The sequence below is a fragment of the Sprattus sprattus genome (assembly GCF_963457725.1).
Source record: "Sprattus sprattus genome assembly, chromosome: 16".
NCBI lineage: Eukaryota > Metazoa > Chordata > Actinopteri > Clupeiformes > Clupeidae > Sprattus > Sprattus sprattus.
Window position 1 is genome coordinate 21,180,974 of NC_137914.1, and position 26,856 is coordinate 21,207,829.

General features: G+C 40.2%; 6 protein-coding genes across 6 annotated transcripts; 1 reads left to right on the forward strand and 5 right to left on the reverse strand.

The window, feature by feature from the left end:
• Nucleotides 1–870: 870 nt before the first annotated feature.
• LOC308377333 (transcription factor HES-5-like) lies at nucleotides 871–1,463 on the reverse strand (the record flags this gene model as incomplete). Its single annotated transcript, XM_080853931.1, has 2 exons — nucleotides 871–1,287; nucleotides 1,401–1,463. 2 exons carry the CDS (start codon nucleotides 1,461–1,463, stop codon nucleotides 871–873), a joined length of 480 nt encoding a protein of 159 aa, XP_080710057.1.
• A 2,851-nt stretch (nucleotides 1,464–4,314) lies between these two features.
• Nucleotides 4,315–4,908, reverse strand: LOC308377332 (transcription factor HES-5-like; the record flags this gene model as incomplete). The annotated part of the gene is made up of 2 exons (XM_080853930.1): nucleotides 4,315–4,731; nucleotides 4,846–4,908. 2 exons carry the CDS (start codon nucleotides 4,906–4,908, stop codon nucleotides 4,315–4,317), a joined length of 480 nt encoding a protein of 159 aa, XP_080710056.1.
• A 4,484-nt stretch (nucleotides 4,909–9,392) lies between these two features.
• On the reverse strand, nucleotides 9,393–9,985 carry LOC308377254 (transcription factor HES-5-like; the record flags this gene model as incomplete). The annotated part of the gene is made up of 2 exons (XM_080853836.1): nucleotides 9,393–9,809; nucleotides 9,923–9,985. The coding sequence occupies 2 exons, from the start codon at nucleotides 9,983–9,985 to the stop codon at nucleotides 9,393–9,395; spliced, it is 480 nt and encodes a 159-aa protein (XP_080709962.1).
• Nucleotides 9,986–12,613: 2,628 nt separating this feature from the next.
• On the reverse strand, nucleotides 12,614–13,197 carry LOC308377050 (transcription factor HES-5-like; the record flags this gene model as incomplete). The annotated part of the gene is made up of 2 exons (XM_080853596.1): nucleotides 12,614–13,030; nucleotides 13,135–13,197. The coding sequence occupies 2 exons, from the start codon at nucleotides 13,195–13,197 to the stop codon at nucleotides 12,614–12,616; spliced, it is 480 nt and encodes a 159-aa protein (XP_080709722.1).
• Nucleotides 13,198–15,474: 2,277 nt separating this feature from the next.
• LOC308377803 (transcription factor HES-5-like) lies at nucleotides 15,475–16,067 on the reverse strand (the record flags this gene model as incomplete). The annotated part of the gene is made up of 2 exons (XM_080854543.1): nucleotides 15,475–15,891; nucleotides 16,005–16,067. The coding sequence occupies 2 exons, from the start codon at nucleotides 16,065–16,067 to the stop codon at nucleotides 15,475–15,477; spliced, it is 480 nt and encodes a 159-aa protein (XP_080710669.1).
• Nucleotides 16,068–24,238: 8,171 nt separating this feature from the next.
• On the forward strand, nucleotides 24,239–26,263 carry LOC308377255 (draxin-B-like; the record flags this gene model as incomplete). Its single annotated transcript, XM_080853837.1, has 6 exons — nucleotides 24,239–24,656; nucleotides 24,914–25,077; nucleotides 25,358–25,472; nucleotides 25,565–25,660; nucleotides 25,837–25,926; nucleotides 26,151–26,263. 6 exons carry the CDS (start codon nucleotides 24,239–24,241, stop codon nucleotides 26,261–26,263), a joined length of 996 nt encoding a protein of 331 aa, XP_080709963.1.
• Nucleotides 26,264–26,856: the final 593 nt, after the last annotated feature.

Sequence of the window (26,856 nt, forward strand, 5' to 3'; positions counted from 1 at the left end):
GTTTGTTTTCAAATGTTTCCTCAGGAAACACAGTACTCTCAAAATAGAGAGGGTAGGACATATTATTCAAAAAAATACTTAATGCTAACAAAGCAGGACAATTATGAACACATGAAAACACATGTAATTTCAGATATTGCACACAAATATGCTAAGGAATATGGCACAGAACGATATTCTCTTTTGCATTAAATTCACTTTATCCTTCTGCATAAATGAATAGCTTCATAGAAGTTATAATTGTAGTTCTGGAACTCACTTACACAAAATGAGCCATAATTGTACGACAATCTTGAATGTCAAGAACTTTCACACAGTACTCGCCAATTAGAGAGGGTAGGACATATTACTCAAAAAGAGTACATACTCCTAACATAGCAGGAAAATTATGAACACATGAAAACACATGTAGGTTTCTGTTATCTCACAAAACTGAGATATTGCACTCAAAGATGCTTAGGAATACGGTACAGAACTATATTCTCTTATACATTATTTTCAGTTTATCCTTGAGGAGAAATGCATAGGCATAGCTTCATAGAAGTTATCATTGAAGTTATGGAACTCACAACAAGTGACCTATAAATTCAGGTAATTGCCTGGTCTATAAAAGATATACACAGTCGTTCATGTCACCAAAATAAGAGCTTTTGCAATTAAAAATATCTTACTAAAAAACTGGCAACGTGTCAATAAAAAGTAACTTTTGGTCATGGAATAGGCCTTCCATTCATGGAGGCAAACCTTAATATTTCTACATGTGTAGAATAGGAGGGACACAATCCCTACATCATTAGAATTACTGTCCATGTCAGTCACAGACTGACAAGAGGAATTCTGTTGGTCAACAGTAAGAGAGTCCACATGGCTCTACCAGGGCCTCCAGAGTGCAGTGCAGCCTGGAGTTTTCTCTTTGCTGCTGCTGTGGTGGACTGGAGAGCTGGGCTGAGGCTGGACTCTGGTGCTCTTGTCCACTGCAGGCAGCATGTGTAGGAAGTGACTCAGCAGTCTTCTCTGGGACTGTGTCTGCATCTCACACTGGGACAGGAAGTTGACAGCTTCCTGCATGCACCTGGAGAAGCCCTCATTGGCTGCAGTGGAGCAGGTGGAGGGATGCTGCTGCTGCTTCTGTTTCAGGAAATGGACAGTCATCTCCAGGATGTCAGCTTTCTCCTGCTTGGAGTCTGGATGCTGCCTCAGGAATTCCTTGTCCAGTATAGTCTTGAGATGCTCAATGCTGCTGTTGATGCGATCTCTGCGCAGTTTCTCCACCAAAGGCTTTCTCAGCTGGAATGACAAAAGAGGAAGCAGTTTAGATACTGATCTAGCATTCAGACAGATCTAGCACACACTGATTAAATAATTCAATATCTTTTTCTATTAGAGGATTTTGTATTTACCTTATTATGCAGTGGTAGGTGCTCTGTAGAGTATGTCGTGGGTACAGTGACAGTAGGTGCCATGGCTGTATCTCTGCTGTGGTCTCTCTGAAGAGGAGCTTGATCTCTGCTGCTGACTGTCTCTCTACCCCTCCTATTTATACTCCCAGATCTCCATATGAATGTGTGGGTCTTGGGTTTGCTGGAGGTTCTCACAGTCTGCAGCCAATGGGAGAGCTTGGGGTGACAATAAGCAATGGAGACCTGCCACATGTCCAATAAAGTGAGTTTGTCTCAGGGGACAACGAGCAGCGATCAGAGCAGCTGGAGGAGGGGTATCTGAGCACGTGTGTGTGTGTGTGCGCCCGCGCGCGTGTGTCTCTGTGTGCGCACTTGCGCATGTGTGTGTATGTGTGTGTCTGAGAGATAGAGAGTCAGAGAGCATGTATGTATGTGTATTACAGTGCCACCGATACTTTAGGAGAAAGAAAGACTTTACAGTAGTAAAACTTAAGCACAAATATTGCATAGTGCATCATTAAGTAGTTGTCACCACTTTAAATAATTACAAACTCACATATGATCAGATTTGGAATAGGAGACATGAACAGTGAATGTGTTTTAGAAATGGATATAGAAATACAACAAAGATACAATTTAAATTACCTCAGGCTGCAGTACTGGAATTTCTCTGGAATTTCATTCTACTTCAATATACAAAAGTTGCACAGTAGCAATAATATCAAATTCACTTTCCCAGGGCATGTGCTGCTTTAGACTGAGGCCTTATGGTGTGTTTATGATGTGAAAGACATTGGGACTGGGACTGCTCTCTCAGGAGCTTTCCCACACTCTGCCCATTCAGACAATCAGATAAAACACTCCCTGGACAATAGAAGTGTGCCTCGTTAAATGCTAATGAGGCTCTCTGTCAACTAAGTCACGAGAGTCCCCCATGTACAGAAGGGGAAATAAGTGGTCTTCAATCCCCACAACACACCCAAATATTTTGCTGTAATTTGTTAACATGTTACCTTTGAATTTAAATAATATAATTTGCGACTGTGACTAAAAAGAAGTGTGTTGAATTTAATGTAACATGTTTAATTTCAGGGAATGTATTGAGAATATAAAGACCCAAGAGTGAGCCATACTAAGTTTTCTTCACTAAAAGTGTAAGTATGTATTATCCTACTTAAACACAGCACAGTGACATGAGGCAGTGGATGAGAGTTCCATTAGTAGAGTGTGCAACTAATCTACTTGAATGGAAGGATCTGCCCTCTCCAGTGTGATCATTTCATTCTCTGTACACCTCAAAAGGTCAAATTACCAGTTTACCTTTGAAATTATGTCACATTTGTAATTCTCCACTTCTATACTGATTCATTTACAAGTGATTATTGCTGATTTTGACTACCTTATATATATTTCTACAGTTTGAATAACAACTCTATCTAAATATTCATAGTTTATATTTGAAGATATTACTTTTACTGTTGTTTTCATTCTGAAATACAACTCTGAAATATTCTAATTAACATGTGAATATGTTAACCTGATCAACGATGGGTGGACGAATCTGCGATCCACACACCGGAAGTAATTCTAATTGATGAAAGGTTAAGATCAAGTCACCTGATTGGAACGGTAAAAACGTTTTTTGTTTTTTTTTATTGGCTAATACCAGGACTTTTACTTTGTGGTTGAGCTACAATGTCGATTGCCTGACTTTTAAACTATCGTTTTTTTTATTTTATTTTATTCTTTGACTTTTAATGTTGTTCTCATTCTGTGAGAACTCTGAAATATTCTGATCTACGTGTGTTATGGTGAAGCCACACAAATATTATTGACTACTCACTATTTATGTGTAAATTCATCATATTCAGGTTATTAAGCAGTAGGGAGTGTAATATTCACTTCAGAGATCATTGGAAAATTATTCAATGAAACATTTTATCTGATTTGTCTTTCGTATTTATTGTCCAAAAGCAATTAAAGCTTTCTAATTTCACACAATAATTTAGGACAATCTTAAATGTCAAGAACTTTCACAAAGTTTGTTTTCAAATGTTTCCTCAGGAAACACAGTACTCTCCAAATAGAGAGGGTAGGACATATTACTCAAAAAGAGTACATACTGGTAACATAGCAGGAAAATTATGAACACATGAAAACACATGTAATTTCAGATATTCCACACAAATATGCTAAGGAATATGGTACAGAACGATATTCTCTTTTGCATTAAATTCACTTTACGATATGCATAAATGGATAGCTTCATAGAAGTTATAATTGTAGTTATGGAACTCTCTTCCACAAAATGAGCCATAAATGTACGACAATCTTGAATGTCAAGAACTTTCACACAGTACTCTCCAAATAGAGAGGGTAGGACATATTACTCAAAAAGAGTACATAGTGCTTACATAGCAGGAAAATTATGAACACATGAAATCACATGTAAGTTTCTGTTATCTCACAAAACTGAGATGTTGCACTCAAAGATGCTTAGGAATATGGTACAGAACTATATTCATATAAACATTAATTTCACTTCATCCTTTAGGAGAAATGCATAGGCATAGCTTCATAGAAGCTTTAATTGTAATTATGGAACTCACTCACACACAATGAGCCATAAATATAGATACATGCATGGTCTATAAAAGATATATAGAGTTCTTCATGTCACCAAAATAAGAGCTTTTGCAAATAAAAGTATCTTATAAGATTACTGAAAATTTGTCAAGAAAAAGTCACTTTCGTTCATGGAATACACTTTCCAATCATGAAAGCAAACCATAGTATTTCTACACGTGTAGAATAGGAGGGACACAATCCCTACATCATTAGAATTACTGTCCATGTCAGTCACAGACTGACAAGAGGAATTCTGTTGGTCAACAGTAAGAGAGTCCACATGGCTCTACCAGGGCCTCCAGAGTGCAGTGCAGCCTGGAGTTTTCTCTTTGCTGCTGCTGTGGTGGACTGGAGAGCTGGGCTGAGGCTGGACTCTGGTGCTCTTGTCCACTGCAGGCAGCATGTGTAGGAAGTGACTCAGCAGTCTTCTCTGGGACTGTGTCTGCACCTCACACTGGGACAGGAAGTTGACAGCTTCCTGCATGCACCTGGAGAAGCCCTCATTGGCTGCAGTGGAGTAGGTGGAGGGATGCTGCTGCTGCTTCTGTTTCAGGAAGTGGACAGTCATCTCCAGGATGTCAGCTTTCTCCTGCTTGGAGTCTGGATGCTGCCTCAGGAATTCCTTGTCCAGTATAGTCTTGAGATGCTCAATGCTGCTGTTGATGCGATCTCTGCGCAGTTTTTCCACCAAAGGCTTTTTCAGCTGGAATGACAAAAGGGGAGCCAGTTTAGATACTGATCTAGCATTCAAACAGATGCAACACACACTGATTAAAATAATGAAATATATTTCTCTATAAGAGGATTTTGTATTTACCTTATTATGCAGTGATAGATGCTCTGTAGAGTTGGTCATTGGTACAGTGACAGTAGGTGCCATGGCTGTATCCATAGGCGTAATTTACGGGGGGGTTAGAGGGGTTATAACCCCCTCAATAATCAGATCCAGCTAATATAACCCCCTCAATATCATCACACATAATTCAGATGAACAAAAAAATGAAATATTCTGAATTAATACCTTGTTTGTTTTCTTTATTAATTTAATTTGTCAGCCAGATAGTATCATGTTTTGATCATCTGTAATGTACCCCCCCCCCCCCCCCCCCCCCCCCCCCCCCAGCCCACCGACTACTTGGTATTACCTGAACTATTTCGCGAGGTCGTTGGGAATGAATAGTAAGAGCAGACTAATGCTAACTGTACAGTTGATATGAAAAGGACACTGAAAGGCAGCCATGGCCAGACAACAATTTTTAATTGTTGGTCGTCAAAGGAGCCAAAAGCCAAAAGGAGTAAAAAGTCATGACGATAAGGAGGTAAATACCCGTATTGTTAAATTAGCTGTTATCATCCACTCTATAATCTTTGGTCTCGGGTAGCCTTTGTATGCTTGCAGTTGTGTGTGAGCGCAAACGGTCCCCGAGCACTGACCTCAAACGTGTCATGACTCACCTTTAAAAATAGTAGACGTTTGACTTAATTTGAGATGTTTCAGTTCAATAACAGGTGTTTTTTCACTACCTGGATAGTTTACGCCTCCATTTAAAGTGGAAAGGGACCTTCACTTTCCCCATACAAACCCTCAGAATGAAGAGGTATCAGTGGAGAAACAAAATTATTTTCGATTGAGAGCATTATTTCACATTCAAACAGTATCGTTGATGTGCTATGTGCAGTAAAACCAGACGATCTGAATAATTCCTGATTCATGCCAGATATTTATTTCACGCTTTGTAAGAGCTAGCTAACTATGTGAACTTTATATGATTAGCATAGGCTACGTTGTAATGGCAGCGATAGACGTCCTCAAACTAAGATTCTAGAACCCACTGCCTCAAACATACTCGGTTACGGGTGGGTAAAATGCAATGTGAGTACAGAGACCAAATTGCTGTTTGCTCCCATACAGTCACACATACATTTTTTGGGGGGAATGCATTAATTTACTTAATTTACTTCATCCATTGACAGCTAGCTCCTATGGGCTAGTTCAGAGGTTACACCACTCCTTTTGAGCGTGCACTCCTGTACTGTACACACACGACAATATGTTTATTGAATTGTGCATTTGTATTGAATTGTGTGAATTTGCTGGATGTAGGTGTCAATAATACAGTGATGCAATTGATTAATCTTTAAGTTCTTGCGTGTTTTTTTCATAAGATAGACACACACAAAATCAATTAAGTGGAAGCTGCCACTGCTGACTAATGCTTAAACACTGAATTTTACTACTGTGTCATTATGTCATAAAGTCAAAAAGAAGCCAAAATCAGTAAAGGTATCGCAATGTATTTCTAATACAGGAACGGCAAATTGGCATGTTACCTTTTATACAAGAAGATGATTGATTAAATAAATAAATATGCCGCGAGTTTAACCCCCCCAATGGTAGACCCAAAGTTACGCCCTTGGCTGTATCTCTGCTGTGGTCTCTCTGAAGAGGAGCTTGAACTCTGCTGCTGACTGTCTCTCTCCTCCTCCTATTTATACTCCCAGATCTCCATATGAATGTGTGGGTCTTGGGTTTGCTGGAGGTTCTCACAGTCTGCAGCCAATGGTAGAGCTTGGGGTGACAATGAGCAATGGTGACCTGCCACATGTCCAATGAAGTGAGTATGTCTCAGGGTACAATGAGCAGCGATTACAGCAGCAGGTGTGTGTGTGTGTGAGTGTGAGTGTGTGTGTGTGTGTGTGTGTGTGTGTGTGTGTGTGTGTGTGTGTGTGTGTGCGTGTGTGTGTGTGTGTGTGTGTGTGTGTGTGTGTGTGTGTGTGCGTGTGCCTGTGTGTGTGTGTGTGTGTGTGTGTGTGTGTGTGTGTGTGTGTGTGTGTGTGTGTGTGTGTGTGTGTGTGTGTGTGAGAGTCTGTGTGTGTGTGTGTGTGTGTGTGTGTGAAAGAGTAAGTGTTTGTGTGTATTACAGTGGCAGCAATACTGTAGTAGGAGAAAGAAAGACTTTACAGTATTAAAGCTAAAGCACAAATATTGCATAGTGCATCATTAAGTAGTTGTCACCACTTTAAATAATAAAATGTCACATATAATCAGATTTGGAATAGGAGACATGAACAGTGAATGTGTTTTAGAAATGGATATAGAAATACACCAAAGATACAATTTAAATTAACTCAGATTGCAGTACTGGAATTTCTCTGGAATTTCATTATATTTCAATATACAAAGTTGCACAGTAGCGATAATATCAAATTCACTTTCCCAGGGCATGTGCTGCTTTAGAGTGAGGCCTTATGGTGTGTTTATGATGTGAAAGACACTGGGACTGGGACTGCTCTCTCAGGAGCTTTCCCACACTCTGCCCATTCAGACAATGAGATAGAACACTCCCTGGACAATAGAAGTGTGCCTCGTTAAATGCTAATGCGGCTCTCTGTCAACTACGTCACGAGAGTCTCCCATGTACAGAAGGGGAAATAAGTGGTCTTTAATCCCCACAACACACCCAAATATTGAGCTGCTCTTTCTTATCATGTTGCATTACAATTCAGGTAATATAATTTGCCACTGTGACCACAAAGAAGTGTGTTGAATTGAATGTAACATGTTTAAGTTCAGGGAATGTAATGAAAATAAAAAGACCCAAGAGTGAGCCATACTAAGTTTTCTTCACTAAAAGTGTCAGTATGTATTATCCTACTTAAACACATCACAGTGACATAAGGCAGTGGATGAGTGTTTAATTAGTAGAGTGTGCAACTAATCTACTTCAATTCAAGGATCTGCCCTCTCCAGTGTGATCATTTCATTCTCCGTACACCTTAAAAGGTCAAATTAACAGTTTAGCTTTTACTCTATGTCACCTTCGTAGTTTTTCGTTTCTGTACTGATTTTTTTACCAGTAATAATTCTTGAATTATATTCCTGCATTTTGCAGAAAAAACAGCTTCTAAACAAATATAGTTTTCATGTGAAGATGTTACGTTTACTGTTGTTTTCATTCTGAGATAGAACTCTGAAATATTCTTATTTACATGTGAATATGTTAACCTGATCAACGATGGGTGGGAGAATCTGCGATCCACTTACCAGAAGTAATTCTAATTGATGATAGGTTAAGGTCACCTGACCAGAATGGTAAAAACTTTTTTTTTTGATTGGCTAATACCAGGACTTTACTTTTTGGTTGAGCTACAATATTGAATGCCTGACTTTTAAACGATTGTTTTTTTTTATTTTTAATTTTTTTATTCTCTGGCTTTTAATGTTGTTCTCATTCTGAGATAGAACTCTGACATATTCTGATCTACATGTGTTATGGTGAAGCCACTCCCATATTATTGACTACTCACTGTGTATGTGTAAATTCATCATATTCAGGTTATTAAGCAGTAGGGGTGTAATATTCACTTCAGAGATCAATGGAAAATAATTCAATGAAACATTTTATCTGATTTGTCTTTCGTATTTATTGTCCAAAAGCAATTAAAGCTTTCAAATTCCACAAAATAATTTATGACAATCTTGAATGTCAAGAACTTTCACACAGTTTGTTTTCAAATGTTTCCTCAGGAAACACAGTACTCTCCAAATAGAGAGGGTAGGACATATTACTCAAAAAGAGTACATACTGCTAACATAGCAGGAAAATTATGAACACATTTCAGATATTGCACACAAATATGCTAAGGAATATGGCACAGAATGGTATTCTCTTTTGCATTAAATTCACTTTATCCTTCTGCATAAATGAATAGCTTCATAGAAGTTATAATTGTAGTTCTGGAACTCACTTACACAAAATGAGCCATAATTGTACGACAATCTTGAATGTCAAGAACTTTCACACAGTACTCGCCAATTAGAGAGGGTAGGACATATTACTCAAAAAGAGTACATGCTGCTTACATAGCAGGACAAGTATGAACACATGAAAACACATGTCATTTTCTGTTATCTCACAAAACTGAGATGCTGGACTCAAAGATGCTTAGGAATACGGTACAGAGCAATATTCTCATATACATTAAATTCACTTCGTCCTTTAGCAAAAATGCATAGGCATAGCTTCATAGAAGCTATAATTGTAATTATGGAACTCACTTACACAGAATGAGCCATAAATATAGATACACGCATGGTCTTTAAAAGACAAACAGAGTTCTTCATGTCACCAAAATAAGAGCTTTTGCAAATAAAAGTATCTTATAAGATTACTGGTAATTTGTCAAGAAAAAGTCACTTTCGTTCATGGAATACACTTTCCAATCATGAAAGGAAACCATAATATTTCTACACGTGTAGAATAGAAGGGACACAATCCCTACATCATTAGAATTACTGTCCATGTCAGTCACAGACTGACAAGAGGAATTCTGTTGGTCAACAGTAAGAGAGTCCACATGGCTCTACCAGGGCCTCCAGAGTGCAGTGCAGCCTGGAGTTTTCTCTTTGCTGCTGCTGTGGTGGACTGGAGAGCTGGGCTGAGGCTGGACTCTGGTGCTCTTGTCCACTGCAGGCAGCATGTGTAGGAAGTGACTCAGCAGTCTTTTCTGGGACTGTGTCTGCACCTCACACTGGGACAGGAAGTTGACAGCTTCCTGCATGCACCTGGAGTAGCCCTCATTGGCTGCAGTGGAGCAGGTGGAGGGATGCTGCTGCTGCTTCTGTTTCAGGAAGCGGACAGTCATCTCCAGGATGTCAGCTTTCTCCTGCTTGGAGTCTGGATGCTGCCTCAGGAATTCCTTGTCCAGTATAGTCTTGAGATGCTCAATGCTGCTGTTGATGCGATCTCTGCGCAGTTTCTCCACCAAAGGCTTTCTCAGCTGGAATGACAAAAGAGGAAGCAGTTTAGATACCGATTTAGCATTCAGACAGATCTAGCATACACTGATTAAATAATTCAATATCTTTTTCTATTAGAGGATTTTGTATTTACCTTATTATGCAGTGATAGATGCTCTGTAGAGTATGTCGTGGGTACAGTGACAGTAGGTGCCATGGCTGTATCTCTGCTGTAGTCTCTATGAAGAGGAGCTTGATCTCTGCTGCTGACTGTCTCTCTACCCCTCCTATTTATACTCCCAGATCTCCATATGAATGTGTGGGTCTTGGGTTTGCTGGAGGTTCTCACAGACTGCAGCCAATGGGAGAGCTTGGGGTGACAATGAGCAATGGAGAACTGCCACATGTCCAATAAAGTGAGTTTGTCTCAGGGGACAATGAGCAGCGAACAGAGCAGCAGGTGGAGGAGGGGTGTCTGAGCGTGTGTGTGTGTGTGTGTGTGTGTGCGCACGTGCGAGTGTGTCTCTGTGTGTTCACTTGCGCGTGTGGGTATGGGTGTGTGTGTGTTTGTGTGTGTGTGTTTGAGAGATAGAGAGACAGAGAGCAAGTGTTTATGTGTATTGCAGTGACAAGGAGACTGTACAACGAAGAAAAACTTTACAGTATTAAAACTAAAGCACAAATATTGCAAAGTGCATCATTAAGTAGTTGCCACCAGTTTAAATAACTATAAAAACTCACATATGATCAGATTTGGAATAGTAGACATGAACAGTGAATGTGTTTTAGAAATTGATATAGAAATACAACAAATATACAATTTTAATGACCTCAGATTGCAGTAATGGAATTTCTCTGTAATTTCACTCTACTTCAATATATATATTTAAGCTTGCAAAGTTGCACAGTAGTCATAATATCAAAGCCACTTTCCCAGGGCATGTGCTGCTTTAGACTGAGGCCTTATGGTGTTATTATGATGTGAAAGACACTGGGACTGGGACTGCTCTCTCAGGAGCTTTCCCACACTCTGCCCATTCAGACAATCAGATAAAACACTCCCTGGACAATAGACGTGTGTCTGGTTAAATGCTAATGCGGCTCTCTGTCAACTACGTCACAAGAGCCCCCTGTCTACAGAAGGGGAAATAAGTGGTCTTTAATCCCCACAACACACCCAAATATTTTGCTGCTCTTTCTTATCATGTTGCATTTCAATTCAGGTAATATAATTTGCCACTGTGACCACAAACAAGTGTGTTGAATTGAATGTAACATGTTTAATTTCAGGGAATGTAGTGAAAATAAAAAGACCCAAGAGTGAGCCATACTAAGTTTTCTTCACTAAAAGTGTCAGTATGTATTATCTTACTTAAACACAGCACAGTGACATGAGGCAGTGGATGAGTGTTTAATTAGTAGAGCATGCAACTAATCTACTTGAATTCAAGGATCTGCCCTCTCCAGTGTGATCATTTCATTCTCCGTACACCTTAAAAGGTCAAATTAACAGTTCACCTCAGAATCTGTTTAACCTTGTAGTTTTTCGTTTCTGTACTGATTTATTTACCAGTAATAATTGTTGAATTATATTCGTGCACTTTGCAGAAAAAACAGCTTCTAAATAAATAAAGTTTACATGTGAAGATGTTACTTTTAATGTTGCTCTCATTCTGAGATATAACTCTGATGTCACTTTCACGGTTGTTCTCATTCTGAGATAGAACTCTGAAAGGTTCTTATTTACATGTGAATATGTTAACCTGATCAACAATGGGTGGAAGAATCTACGATTCACTTACCGGAAGTAATTTTAATTGATGATAGGTTAAGATTTGGTCACCTGACCGGACAGTAAAAATGATGTTTTTTATTGGCTAATACCAGGACCTTTACTCTTTGGTTGAGCTACAATGTCGATTGCCTGACTTTTACAACGATAGTTTTTTGTTTGTTTTTTGAATTATGTAACTTTTAATGTGGTTCTCATTCTGAGATAGAACTCTGAAATATTCTAATCAACATGTGTTATTGTGAAGCCACTCCCATATTTTTGACTATGTTTAAGTGTACATTTATCATATCCAGGTTATCAAACAGTAGGGGCGTAATATTCACTTCAGAGATCATTGGAAAATTATTCAATGAAACATTTTCTGATTTGTCTTTCGTATTTATTGTCCAAAAGCAATTAAAGCTTTCAAATTTCACAGAATAATTTACGGCAATCTTGAATGTCAAGAACTTTCACAAAGTTTGTTTTCAAATGTTTCCCCAGGAAACACAGTACTCTCCAAATAGAGAGGGTAGGACATATTACTCCAAAAGAGTACATACTGCTAACATAGCAGGACAAATATGAACACATGATAACACATGTAATTATCTGTTTTCTCACAAAACTGAGATGCTGCACTCAAAGAAGCTTAGGAATATGGTACAGAACTATATTCTCATATACAATAATTTCACTCCATCCTTGAGGAGAAATGCATTAGGCATAGCTTCATAGAAGCTATAATTGTAATTATGGAACTCACTTACACAAAATGAGCCATAAATATAGATACACGCATGGTCTATAAAATACATACAGAGTTCTTCATGTCACCAAAATAAAAGCTTTTGCACATACAAGTATCTTATAAGATTACTGAAAATTTGTCAAGAAAAAGTCACTTTCGTTCATGGAATGCACTTTCCAATCATGAAAACAAACCATAGTATTTCTACACGTGTAGAATAGAAGGGACACAATCCCTACATCATTAGAATTACTGTCCATGTCAGTCACAGACTGACAAGAGGAATTCTGTTGGTCAACAGTAAGAGAGTCCACATGGCTCTACCAGGGCCTCCAGAGTGCAGTGCAGCCTGGAGTTTTCTCTTTGCTGCTGCTGTGGTGGACTGGAGAGCTGGGCTGAGGCTGGACTCTGGTGCTCTTGTCCACTGCAGGCAGCATGTGTAGGAAGTGACTCAGCAGTCTTCTCTGGGACTGTGTCTGCACCTCACACTGGGACAGGAAGTTGACAGCTTCCTGCATGCACCTGGAGAAGCCCTCATTGGCTGCAGTGGAGCAGGTGGAGGGATGCTGCTGCTGCTTCTGTTTCAGGAAGTGGACAGTCATCTCCAGGATGTCAGCTTTCTCCTGCTTGGAGTCTGGATGCTGCCTCAGGAATTCCTTGTCCAGTATAGTCTTGAGATGCTCAATGCTGCTGTTGATGCGATCTCTGCGCAGTTTCTCCACCAAAGGCTTTCTCAGCTGGAATGACAAAAGAGGAGGCAGTTTAGATACTGATCTAGTATTCAGACAGATGCAACAAACACTGATTAAATAATACAATATCTTTTTCTTTTTGTATTTACCTTATTATGCAGTGGTAGGTGCTCTGTAGAGTTGGTCATGGGTACAGTGACAGTAGGTGCCATGGCTGTATCTCTGCTGTGGTCTCTCTGAAGAGGAGCTTGATCTCTGCTGCTCACTGTCTCTCTCCTCCTCCTATTTATACTCCCAGATCTCCATATGAATGTGTGGGTCTTGGGTTTGCTGGAGGTTCTCACAGTCTGCAGCCAATGGTAGAGCTTGGGGTGACAATGAGCAATGGAGACCTTCCACATGTCCAATGAAGTGAGTTTGTCTAGGGGACAATGAGCAGCGATTAGAGCAGCAGGTGTGTGTGTGTGTGTGTGTGTGTTTGTGTGTGTGTGTGTGTGTGTGTGTGTGTGTGTGTGTGTGTGTGTGTGTGTGTGTGTGTGTGTGTGTGTGTGTGTGTGTTTGTGTGTGTGTGTGTGTGTGTGTGTGTCTGAGAGATAGAGAGACAGAGAGAAAGTGTTTATGTATATTCCACTGGCACAGATACGGTACGAGGAAGAAAGACCTACAGTATTAAAACTAAAGCACAAATATTGCATAGTGCATAATTTAGTAGTTGTCACCATTTTAAATAATTACAAACTCACATATGATCAGATTTGGAATAGGAGACATGAAAAGTGAATGTTTTTTAGAAATGGATATAGAAATACAACAAAGATACAATTTAAATTACCTCAGATTGCAGTAATGGAATTTCTCTGTAATTTCACTCTACTTCAATATACAAAGTTGCACAGTAGCAATAATATCAAATTCACTTTCCCAGGGCATGTGCTGCTTTAGACTGAGGCCTTATGGTGTGTTTATGATGTGAAAGACACTGGGACTGGGACTGCTCTCTCAGGAGCTTTCCCACACTCTGCCCATTCAGACAATCAGATAAAACTCTCCCTGGACAATAGAAGTGTGCCTCGTTAAATGCTAATGAGGCTCTCTGTCAACTACGTCACGAGAGTCTCCCATGTACAGAAGGGGTAATAAGTGGTCTTTAACCCCCACAACACACCCACATTTTGCTGTAACTTGTTAACATGTTACATTTTAATTTAAATAATATAATTTTCCACTGTGACCACAAAAAAGTTTGTTGAATTGAATGTAACATGTTTAATATCAGGAAATGTAATGAAAATAAAAAGACCCAAGAGTGAGCAATGCAAAGTTTTCTTCACTAAAAGTGTCAGTATGTACAGTATTATCTTACTTAAACACATCACAGTGACATGAGGCAGTGGATGAGTGTTTAATTAGTAGAGCGTGCAACTAATCTACTTCAATTCAAGGATCTGCCCTCTCCAGTGTGATCATTTCATTCTCTGTACACCTCAAAAGGTCAAATTAACAGTTCACCTCAGAATCTGTTACAACCTTTGTAGTTTTTCGTTTCTGTACTGATATATTTTCCAGTAATCATTGCTTTATATTCCTGCACTTTGCAGAAAAACTGTTTCCAAATATTCATAGTTTATATGTGAAGATGTTACTTTTACTGAAGTTCTCATTCTGAGATAGAACTCTGAAATATTCTAATTTACAAGTGTTATGGTGAAGCCACTCCCATATTATTGTCAACTTACTGTTTAAGTGTAATTTCATCCTATCCAGGTTATCAGACAGTAGGGGTGTAACATTCACTGCACAGATCATTAAAATATGATTCAATGAAACATTTTATCTGATTTGTCTTTCGTATTTATTGTCCAAAAGCAATTAAAGCTTTCAAATTTCACACAATAATTTACGACAAACTTGAATGTCAAGAACTTTCACACAGTTTGTTTTCAAATGTTTCCTCAGGAAACAAATTACTCTCCAAATAGAGAGGGTAGGACATATTACTTAAAAAAAGTACATACTGCTAACAAAGCAGGACAATTATGAACACATGAAAACACATGTCATTTCAGGTATTGCACACAAATATGCTAAGGAATATGGCACAGAATGGTATTCTCTTTTGCATTAAATTCACTTTATCCTTCTGCATAAATGAATAGCTTCATAGAAGTTATAATTGTAGTTCTGGAACTCACTTACACAAAATGAGCCATAAATAAAGATACATGCATGGTCTATCAAAGACATACAGAGTTCTTCATGTTACAAAAATAAGAGCTTTTGTCAAATGAAAGCATCTTATAAGAACATTTGCAATAAAAAACACTTTCTGTCATGGAATAAACTTTCCAATCATGAAAGCAAACAATAGTATTTCTACACGTGTAGAATAGAAGGGACACAATCCCTACATCATTAGAATTACTGTCCATGTCAGTCACAGACTGACAAGAGGAATTCTGTTGGTCAACAGTAAGAGAGTCCACATGGCTCTACCAGGGCCTCCAGAGTGCAGTGCAGCCTGGAGTTTTCTCTTTGCTGCTGCTGTGGTGGACTGGAGAGCTGGGCTGAGGCTGGACTCTGGTGCTCTTGTCCACTGCAGGCAGCATGTGTAGGAAGTGACTCAGCAGTCTTCTCTGGGACTGTGTCTGCATCTCACACTGGGACAGGAAGTTGACAGCTTCCTGCATGCACCTGGAGTAGCCCTCATTGGCTGCAGTGGAGCAGGTGGAGGGATGCTGCTGCTGCTTCTGTTTCAGGAAGCGGACAGTCATCTCCAGGATGTCAGCTTTCTCCTGCTTGGAGTCTGGATGCTGCCTCAGGAATTCCTTGTCCAGTATAGTCTTGAGATGCTCAATGCTGCTGTTGATGCGATCTCTGCGCAGTTTCTCCACCAAAGGCTTTCTCAGCTGGAATGACAAAAGAGGAAGCAGTTTAGATACCGATTTAGCATTCAGACAGATCTAGCATACACTGATTAAATAATTCAATATCTTTTTCTATTAGAGGATTTTGTATTTACCTTATTATGCAGTGATAGGTGCTCTGTAGAGTATGTCGTGGGTACAGTGACAGTAGGTGCCATGGCTGTATCTCTGCTGTGGTCTCTCTGAAGAGGAGCTTGATCTCTGCTGCTGACTGTCTCTCTCCTCCTCCTATTTATACTCCCAGATCTCCATATGAATGTGTGGGTCTTGGGTTTGCTGGAGGTTCTCACAGTCTGCAGCCAATGGGAGAGCTTGGAAGATCACTGGGAAACTGTGAGCGGCCACATGCTCATTGTAGGGCTAAGTGTCTGGAGGACAATAAGCTTGTCCCGAGGGAGCAGGTGGAGGGGTGCGGTGGGAGGGGGCGGGTGGGGGCGGGTGTCGAATGTTTCACATGGTGCCCTGTGAATCTGGGAAACCAGTGACCTCGTAAAGTAATCAGAGCTGGCGTTGGGACGTTTATTCGATACTTCTTGTATCAGGTTTCTCAGCCCTTAGAGTCTGAAGAGCCTTCATAAAAAAGGCAGCCATGTCGTGTGCTTGGTAGTTAAGAGGAAAATGTTTTAATTTATTTAATTTATTTGCAACACATATTATGAACAACAATTTTTACTAATGTTGTTTTATGTTAATTTCTCCGCAAGGTTTATTAATTGAGAAATTATATTTCCAAAATTAAGCTAATGAATATAATTGATTATAATGTAATGCCACCTACATTAATGGAGCATAAATAATTTGTTAGCCCATACTCTATGTGTGTAATGATTCTAACTGTCTTACTGTCGTTCTACTGGTGAGCTCATACCTCTACTGTTACCACAGACAGCACCTCTTCATCTTCTTTCTGTTATCAGGGTCAGAGAAATTTCAGCACACTTTCACTTTACACTCCAGTACCCACACGCACACACACACACACACACACACACACACATACACACACACACACACACACACACACACACACAGACACTTTCTCACACAGAACAATCCACCCTAACTCCCCACCCCCCAGGCACACAGCTGGCTACTGGCTCCCTCTCGGTCACACGCTCCTCGTGCTCCTGGCAAACGTGGGAGCGGGCGGCCCGAGCGCCTTCCCACATTGAAGCACTACCCACACTGAGCCAGCCATACAAAGGAAGCGTGCCCCAGTCAAACAAAGCTCGAGCGGCCACGGGCTCCTCTCCCAGCACAGGCAGCCAGGCAGGCAGGCAGGCAGAAAGACTGGCAGACAGACAGGCAGACAGACAGGCAGACAGACAGACACACCATCTGGATGGCTCAGGTCCCACACCCTGCAGGGATGAGCTGAGATTTTATCAGTTTCTGAATGAGGAGGAAGCAAAGGAGGCCATGAACATGATGAGGCATTCATGAAGATGTATTTCAGGAGATGTTCAGTTATTACACTTCTTTCTTTTTCCACAAAGAAGTACCAATAAGTCCTTCTCAATTTACTGATTTAACTTATCCTTTTGTAACTGCCTTTTTCTTCACTTAAGTATATTCTTTATATTAAGGCAATGAAAAATCAACTATCAACTGTATCAACTAAGTATGTATCTGAGAGTGTGTGTGTGTGTGTGAGAGTGTGCATGTGTGCGTGTATGTATGCTTCTACTTTTGCATGGAACCCAAGATTCTGAGCTCCCCACTCTCTCTATCTGAATTCCTCCAAATTTTCAGCAGATGTTTGACAACATTTTCCCACCACATTTCATTTCCACAAATGCCACTGCACTGAGGTATTCACTGATCTACGGCTCCCAAACACACATTCCCAGGCCCTGCCACACCCCTTGATTGGCAGCGGGCATTTAAAGCACTAACTCCCACCTGCTCTCTGGGTTTAAGGGCCATTGTATCCCTCTCAGTCGAGCAATTCATGCACACTATTGTCACAATGGTGCTTTCCAATTGGCCAGGAAGTGTGAGAACGTGCATTTCATTAAATGCTGATAGAATCCGTATATATACGACCGGACGAGGACTGCACGGTCAGGAGACTTCTTCAAGCTATCTTTGGACACACACACAAGAAACTAGTCACTGCTTCATCATGAAGGATCTTCAGAAACGGTAAAAACTGCTCTTATGATGCCAACTATATTTTTAAATATGTTACTCAGATTAAGAAGTTTATCTGATGCGTTACTCCTGTTAAAACCCTCTGTAACCTGTTTGTGTGTTGTTGTTGTGCAGGTGTAAGATCATGAGCCTGGAGAGGAAGTGTACGGACAGCGTGGAACGTCTCCGGACGGCCCTGGAGGGGCAGCTCCACAACGGCATCTCCAGCTCCGACATCTGGGACAGGACTGTGTCCTTATTCAGTGTGAAGAGGACGCCGCTCTTTTACAACGGCTACTCCAAATACTCCAGAGACACGCTGCGCTTCTTCCCCTCGGCTGCTGAAGACGTGGCACCACTCAGTGTTCAGTAGAGAGACCTTGGTGACCATACAAGGATAACCAGACTTTACAAACAACTGCCTTTAAACACCTGATCTTGTCCTCCATAGCAGCTGTGATGCTGACTGAAGTCAGTGTGAAGTGATGCTGAGTGTTTTAACTGGCCTGCTTACGAGCGGAGATATTTAGTTTTATATTCAGAAGAGTGGATTTTACATTTTTTGCACTAAGGCAGGAAAAGTTGTATATTTTTTTAACTGTTGCTATTTGAACACATAGGTCTTTTGTAAAGACATACTGCTTGTTTTATTGTAAATTGTGCTCTTTTTGGGCTTCATGCCGGTCCTTTAGTGGGCTATGAAACTTGAATTTTTCATTTTGTAAGAGCAGGAAAGTGCTCAGTTTAACTATGCAGAATAATGAGTGTACAGGATTTGTACACAGATGTTAAGAGCTTGCTCTTGTATACAAGCCATATTCCTTGATATAGAGGAAAAAAATGTTTTGTATGTGCAAATATGCATTTTTAGTGTACAGATTTCCTTACAAAGAAAATAAATGTCAGAAATGATGACACACTTGAGTCTATGTGTTTACCTTTGATTTTTGATGTGCATTAGCTGATGCAGTGCTCTGTGGGGCGTTCCATTTGACCTTGAGTAAAGCTAACGAAATGTTTAGTTCCTGGCAGGGACTGTGAGTGTGGTCAGTGTTTAGAGACTTTCATCATGTTATGGTAGATTTTAAATTCCATGGGGTTATGCAAAAGAAAAAACAAACATGGCTTATCTCCCAGGCTCTTGGTTCTTTACTGCCTTGCGTGACTCCTCAGCTCTGATGCTGCAATGGCGTGAAATGAGGTGTGTGGTGCCACAGGCAGAGATGCATAGAGGGACAGAGCAAAGATGAGCCCTGAGAGAGAGACACACAGAGTGCCAATGTGATATTATCCACTCACTTGACTCTCAGATGCTGATGTACAGGCCCAATAAGGCCAAATGGACCTCTGACTTGAGGAGCCAGCCACAGGAGCTAGTCTACAGTGCCACCTGTAGGACATACGGGGGAATTGCACAAAGTAAGGATCATGAAGGTTCAACAGCAATAACACTAGCCCTGTAAACATTATAGTGAAAGATCAACATGACAGAGGCCAAAGTTGAGCTACATAAATAAACCCTGCATTAATTAACATGAAAGTCCTGCCAAAAGGATACATCAATGGGTGAAAGCACTCTATCTATCTGACATTAGGCTAGTTCAGTCTATTTTTCTATCTTGGTGCTTTTGTTATCGAACAAAATAATTAAATTAATTAAATTGTTTATTTATTTATTTATTTTTCTTGGTGGCCAATGGCACTTCAGTTCTCTGAAATGCAAGGAAATACATCTTTTGCAGATTTGCCGTAATAGAATTAATCCACATTATATTCCACACAAAAATGCAACTGTGGAATTCTGAATGCTACTTAGTTGACCAGACAATTAGCTACAACCAGGAATAGTATTCTTTCTACTGTCACTTCTCAAAGAGGCATTGAGAAATAAAGAACAGAGTGGTTTATAAATACTGGAGTTGTGAATAATGGCACAGACTCCCTCTAGAATAGCTTGTGCTTATATTAAACAAAGGTGATTTATTGGCTCAGGCCAAACCATGTTTGCTCCCCTAGAGGTGCTTGCGTGGTGCTCATTCCACCATGCCTCCCCTGGGTAAGTACCCCCACTTGGGAAGTGGGGGTGGGGGTAATGCCCTATTGCCCCGCCACCCCACCCCACCATGTCAAATCTGACAGTGGTTGCTGTCTCCAACTAATCCCATGGGCAGGTAGATAATGTGCCCTGTGACAGCATGGCTTTCTTTTCATTAGTGTGCACCACTGATGCAAATGGAGATATGCAAGCAGTAATATCAGTTTGGTAATGGTCACTGGGCTGACCCTGAGACCCAAACATGAAACCCATCACCTATATGCCTGCACATACACTTATAACTCAATACATGTGTGCATTTGGAAGAGATAATTGAATATTTTGAGGCTTTACAATGACTTGGCTACATGGGTTTCATGTTGTCTGTGAATATGATACATACTAAACAATCGGCTGTATAAATCACCCTCCACTACTGCTGGGCATGTCCTTCCTCCTTCCTCCTCCTTCTCCTCCTCCTTCTCCTCATCCTTCTCCTCCTCCTCCTTCTCTGATGTCACTGTTCTTGTGGTTTTCTGCTCTCTCTCCAGTGTGTGGCGACGGCACGCACCAGTCCGCCGGACGCTCCACACATCACACACTCCCATCTCACTGTATCTGTGTTCTAGGATTCAGGTTCAGATTCAGATCACTCCTTTCTGCACTCTGTTTTGTGACCCAACTGGAACCTTCTGTATTTGGTATGTTATGTGTTGTCATTTACTCTTGCATGTGTTTGGGGGTGTTTGGGGGTGTCAATGTTTGAAAGTGTGATGTACTGAGATCTGATCAGCATTTCTGTCTGCTGGTTGATGCAATGGAAAGTGGCTCCTTGTTTTAACTAGTCTAATTTCACAATGAAATGTACTTGTAGAGCAGTTATTCAATAGATTGAAGTATTGCAGTTGTTTTACATTTGTATTGTATTGTGCTGAAATAACATTTAATAGTTAATATCTGTCACATTAATAATGTCTTGCTTGTATTCTGATAAAAAAGAAAAAAGAGAACTATACAATAGTTGTAACACTGAGAGGCAAATTAGAGTGTTTTCGTTGTCCTCAAATGCATTAATCATATCAAAGTTTATGTACTGATAAAAAACCTAAAGTAAAGAGGATTTTTTTATCACGTTCAAGCCAGTATGTATGCCCGAGGGTAGCCATTCAGACAAAAAGCACAGCAAGGGATCGTGCATTTAAAAGAAAGTGTAGCAGAATGATGCTGCTTTGAGTGTAATGATTACCATAAATGTGCTAATTGACTGCACGGAGGCAGAGCTACAAAAGGGTGAAATTACCATAATGCTAGACCATCACATTCGCTGACATGTCGTGATGTGATAACAAGAAGAGGAATACGAAATAAGTTCTACATTCAATGAATAGTATGCATGATTTAAAGGTTATTGTGAATAAGACAATCTTTTTCTCTAAGATACTAAAAAGCCTGCAGCTTTTCAGCACAACACACTGAGTAATTGAACTGAATGAGGTGTCTGGGTAGATCTAACATTTCCACCCTTAATGAGGATATCAGCATTGGATCTCCCTAGGGCACAGAAAAAGAGCTTCAGTCTAAGCAGCAGCTGTCAATCATGCATGCACAGTATGGTATCATTCATAAATCCCACACAATTACTCTATTTTTGACAGTTGTATTTACCAAGGACCAAGCAAAGCAATCTGACAGGAGATTTTACATATAATGATTAGTCTGTACATTTATTTTCTATTGCATATGTCTCTCCAGGCTGTTCAGTTTTCATCATACATCATTGAATAACACAGCATACTTTTTTCCCATTTATCTCCACAGTTGCCTATAAGAGCAGGTAAACTATGAATGTATGATGTCTATGAATCTGTAAAAGTACCATAAGGGTTATCTGGGGTCATTTACTTGAGGTCAGTAGTATAAGTGCGCATTCAGAATTAGATATTAAAAGAAAATGGGTGACCGTGAGATAGCTGAGATAGTTGAAGATTTAAAGTACAGTTCAGCAACTTGAACATTTAGTCATCCTCTGCTCATCCACGGCCTGTGTCAGAATTCTTCTTTTCTGATGAGGAATAAAACAGATGGATAGCCCAAATGTGTCATTCTAGACTAGAGTGTAGCTCTTTTTCTAGACTTTGGATATGAGTGGCAGCTAGTTGACTAGCAAGTAATTGACTGTTGTGCTACTCTGAAAACAAAACAAAAAAATTATCTAATTTCTGTCAGGAGCTTGAGAAGGTGATCTTTCAGAATTTTGACAGGATTACCAATTTAAAACTTCCCTGAAGAACCTGTCCGCTGCTCAGGGCTACACTAGATTTATTCCTTTGATTCATAACTTATAACGCAGGACAGGGGATCAGTGAAGGATGTCTGCTATCAAATATATGTCGGATTAAACCTGAAGCTATTTTAAACATGAGCCCTCATAATCTATGTGACTTCTTAATCCCTGACTAAACTTAAAGACCATCAAAAGATGGGTTTTCCCCAAATCTTCAAAGACCCATTAAACCATTATGCCATATGTTTCTACTAGTGATGTTTAGTTAGGGTGGCTCATTGTCCTAACAGGACTGTTGCTTGTGTGAGACGCAGCGCAGGCTTTAGTAATTAGTTCTATCCATTCCCTCAGTAATTCTAATCCATTTTGAGGAAAATCCCTCTTTCCCCCAGCCCATCTCACCAGGCTCACTCTCCCCATATCCACGATCTTCAGACAGGCTCACTTTTTTTTATCTTTGTCATGTATATTTTAGTGTTAGCATCCAGCCTAAATGCACTGAAGAAATGCCAAGTGCAGCTTGCAGAATACATAGTTTTGTTGTGTCGCTAATCTCCAAAAATGATAATGTGGATAGCTTGAGCCAAACACTAATGGGTGTGCAACTATGTAGACATTGGAAAAGGGCACTGTGTGATTAATCCAGACTGTGTTGTTCTAATTTGTGTAGCCTACTCTCGCTGTCAGCCATTGTTATGTTCCCGAGATCTGGAAAAAAAAGAAAGCCATTTCTGCATGTTTCACTTGTGTGTATGAATTACAGTCTTGAACCCTGAATCCCTGCATCTCATCAGAAAGATCCGCCCAGTAGTTTCTGAGAAATCTTGTCCACAGACAGACAAACGGACAAATAAATAAATAAATAAATAAATAAATAAATAAATAAATAAATAAATAAATAAATAAATAAATAAATAAATAAACGGACCCGATCGCATAACCTCCTCGCTGGAGGTAAATACAAAAACACATGAAAAAGTCAAACTGAAATGCAAAACAGTAAACCAAATTTTACATATTCACAGTTTTACATATTTGACCTTACATATTTTACTTATTAACTTATTAAAACTGTGAATAAGTTAAATGTGTCAGGGACGCCAGTTTCATCACGTTCTTGACTGGCCTTGTCTTAAATATTCATACAGTATAATGATGCTAAAATCTAAATGCTGAAGTCTCCCAGGGGGATAACAACTCTCAGCATCTATGACTTTGAATGACAGTGTCTTCTAACTGTGAATATCTAAAGGTACATTGCCAATGAAGAGTGCCAGAGGCAAATTTGGAGCTGCCAATCCTGTACACAGGGCAGAGGGCCCAGAGGAACTCGGATAGGCCCTTAATCAGGCTCCATAATCAAATGTTTTTTTTCATTCTCCACACCTCTGTCATCCTCTCTTCATACCTCACCTTTAATGAACCATCCAATTTATGTGTGTGTGTAAGTGTGTGTGTGTGTGTGTGTGTGTGTGACAGCGAGAGACACAGAGGGAGAAAGAGAGAGAGTGTCGGTGTATGTATATGTTGGAAAGTGTGTGTGTGTGTGTGTGTGTCTGTGTGTGTGTGTGTGTGTGTGTGTGTGTGTGTGTGTGTGTGTTTGTATATGTATATGTATATGTATATGTATATGTATATGTATATGTATATGTATATGTATATGTATATGTATATGTATATGTATATGTATATGTATATGTATATGTGTGTTTTAACCCAGATACTTAATTTCACACAGTGCATACAAAATGTACAGAGTGAACATCCTTTCTTTGTTGTGTATTCTGTGCTCATGAGGAAGCAAAGCTTATTGGATTCAATTGAATACCATCCCTTTGCAGAGACTCTGCTAACACAAAGAAGCCGTTGCGTTCCAAATGAGGGCTGTCACCTGGTGCTTCTTCTCTCCTGTTCTCCTTGCTACGCTCACCATGATGCATAGTGACCAGGCTCAACCTGTAAAGACTGAAAATGGGCCAATAGCCGGCCATGGCTTTGCCGTCCCCGCACAGAACACCGGACCCCCTGTACACCGCAGCCTGCACAGGAGAAGACACAGGGGGCGCCGGGGAGAGGAGAGAGCTGTCCTCGCCCATGGAGGGTCTTTAGAGCCAGATTACTGGCCACTGCAGGGAGGAGCAGAGGTAGAGGGTTTGACCCCCGTCAGGTTAGAGATGGGCTCCAGCGCGTGGGGTGACACGGGAAGTGAGGGTTCAGAGGAGAGACCAAATGGGCACAACGTGGGACACAAAAGAAGGCATGGAGGAGCCTGGCACCAACCTAAGCATACTACAGGTGAGGCACCACTTTTAGAGAGTTTCTTATGTAATAATTAGTGTACTAACTGTGTATATTGTACTTTGTACATATTGTTGTAGAAGTACTATCTACTACTAGTTAACTACCTGAATAACCTGAGAAGTGCATAGTATTATGTATTACTTACCTAATTTTATAGACACTTAATTCAGATACTACAAAGATCATTCCAAAGGGCACCTCAAATATTTCTTCTGGTCAATCTCTTGTTTCTCCACTTCTTTTACTGTCAGAAGATGACTGTTTTTGGAGGGAGAAGGGTTCTGCAAGAGAGCAAAATCACAACATTCATCCCTTAGACAGTCTGAAAGTCCTTGAAAGACCCAACTCCACATCAGAAACATCCATGATCAATGAAGAAAGGAATGCACAGTACCCTCCACTCACCAAACCGCAGGTAATCAATAATTAATGCGATTAATACTTTCTTTAAAATTATAGGCACCCCATCGACTCATAGCTCTCATATTTACTTGTAAATAAAGGTCCATGATGATTGCATTTAGTTTTTTAAATTATATACATTCAGTGAGTCACAGTCACAAATGTTTTTGTTTGTGTTGTGCATTTTGACCCTTAATCCTTTTTAAATGGGTAGATATTCCATGATCAAGTTCAATGAAGTTCCATCATGAAGTGCTAATGATTTGGATTTGTCCTGATATGTGCCCCTGCAGGTTGAAGGAGAGGCACAGCCTGACCCGGCTTCCAGGCTGCACATGGTACTGTTTTATAGGACTGATTCTGAAGACACCAGGCCTCTGAATACTGGTCCATCCCACACAAACACAGGTGTGTGCAGCGTATATATACACGTAATAAGCCCTTTATAAACACGGGCCTGGCACATTAATCTCAACATCAGTTTTCCAACTTTGTTTCAGACAAAGAAAATGCTTTGGAAGGGAAACGTGGAAATCAGACAGATACGGACAGAGGGACTACGGTACCATGTGATCACCATGTTGACTGCCCTCTAGGTCCGTCCAGTTGATCTTATCTGCCTCCTTTTTTGTTCCTGTAGCTCATCTAACAGAGCAGGGTGCTAAAAGAACACACGGTCAAAAATGCTCTAATTTCAGAGGGATTTAGGAAATTGTTTCACTGATTTAACTGTGCATTTAGCTGTGCTGTGATGTCTCTCTCCCTTTGCCAGGCTCCTGCTGTGATCTGAGGAAGCATATCTGTGAGGTTCACAACCGCAGCCTCAACAACAAGTGCTATGCTGACTGCATGTGTGAGGAGGGTGAGTGGCCTGGGTCCACCTAATGGATCTGATATCTCATAAGCCACCTACTTAAAACCCTATGAGGATTATGTGGAATAACTCAAACCTATAACACCCTCAAGACATTTCTATAACATTAAGGAAATGATAAAGGTTATTAATCTTTGAAGTATAATAGAATTACTAATGCATTCGAGAGAGGTGATTCATGCTTTAATCTAACGTATTATTGCTCTCTGCAGGGTTTCGCTGCTACACCAAATTCCATCGAGATCAACGCGTGAAACAAAAGCGAGGCCGATGTGTAGATCCGGACACTGTGAACACAAATCAGGGAGCATTCATCACCGTCTGAACAAAGCTGTGAAACTCCAGCACAAGAATTAGTGTCACCTCAGTAACTGACTGATTGATTTACTGTTATCGTATGTATTGCATGTGTAGCCCTAAAATACAGTAGCTTTCAAAAGGAGCATCAGCTAATTCCCACAACTGAGTTGGATGTGATTTAAAATAATTGTACAACTGAAAAGCACAAAAGTGGTTTTACTTTAACCGCTGGGCTGCCAACCACAGTCAAGGTTGTCCGAAATACATCTGTACTCTATGTCTTATATTTCTTTATCTTTGTCTAACTAACAGGTAATATCACACTATTTTGGATCATTCCAATGATATCAGTCATCATAATTTGGCGTGTATGTGTTGAACATCCAGTTGCATACTGAATGGACTGGCTGATTTCTCATTATTCTCTAAAGCCTTTGTGTGTTTAATTTTTCATTGTTTATGAGCAACACCAGCAAGCATGGGCCATTTCATTTCATCATGCTGTGGTTTGGGGACTGAATGTGAATTGTGCAAAGCAAATCAAAGAGCACTATTTGTGTCTTCGCATTATGAAGTGCCACGGGGGGTTTCTTCCTATCAAGGTCCAACAGAGACATT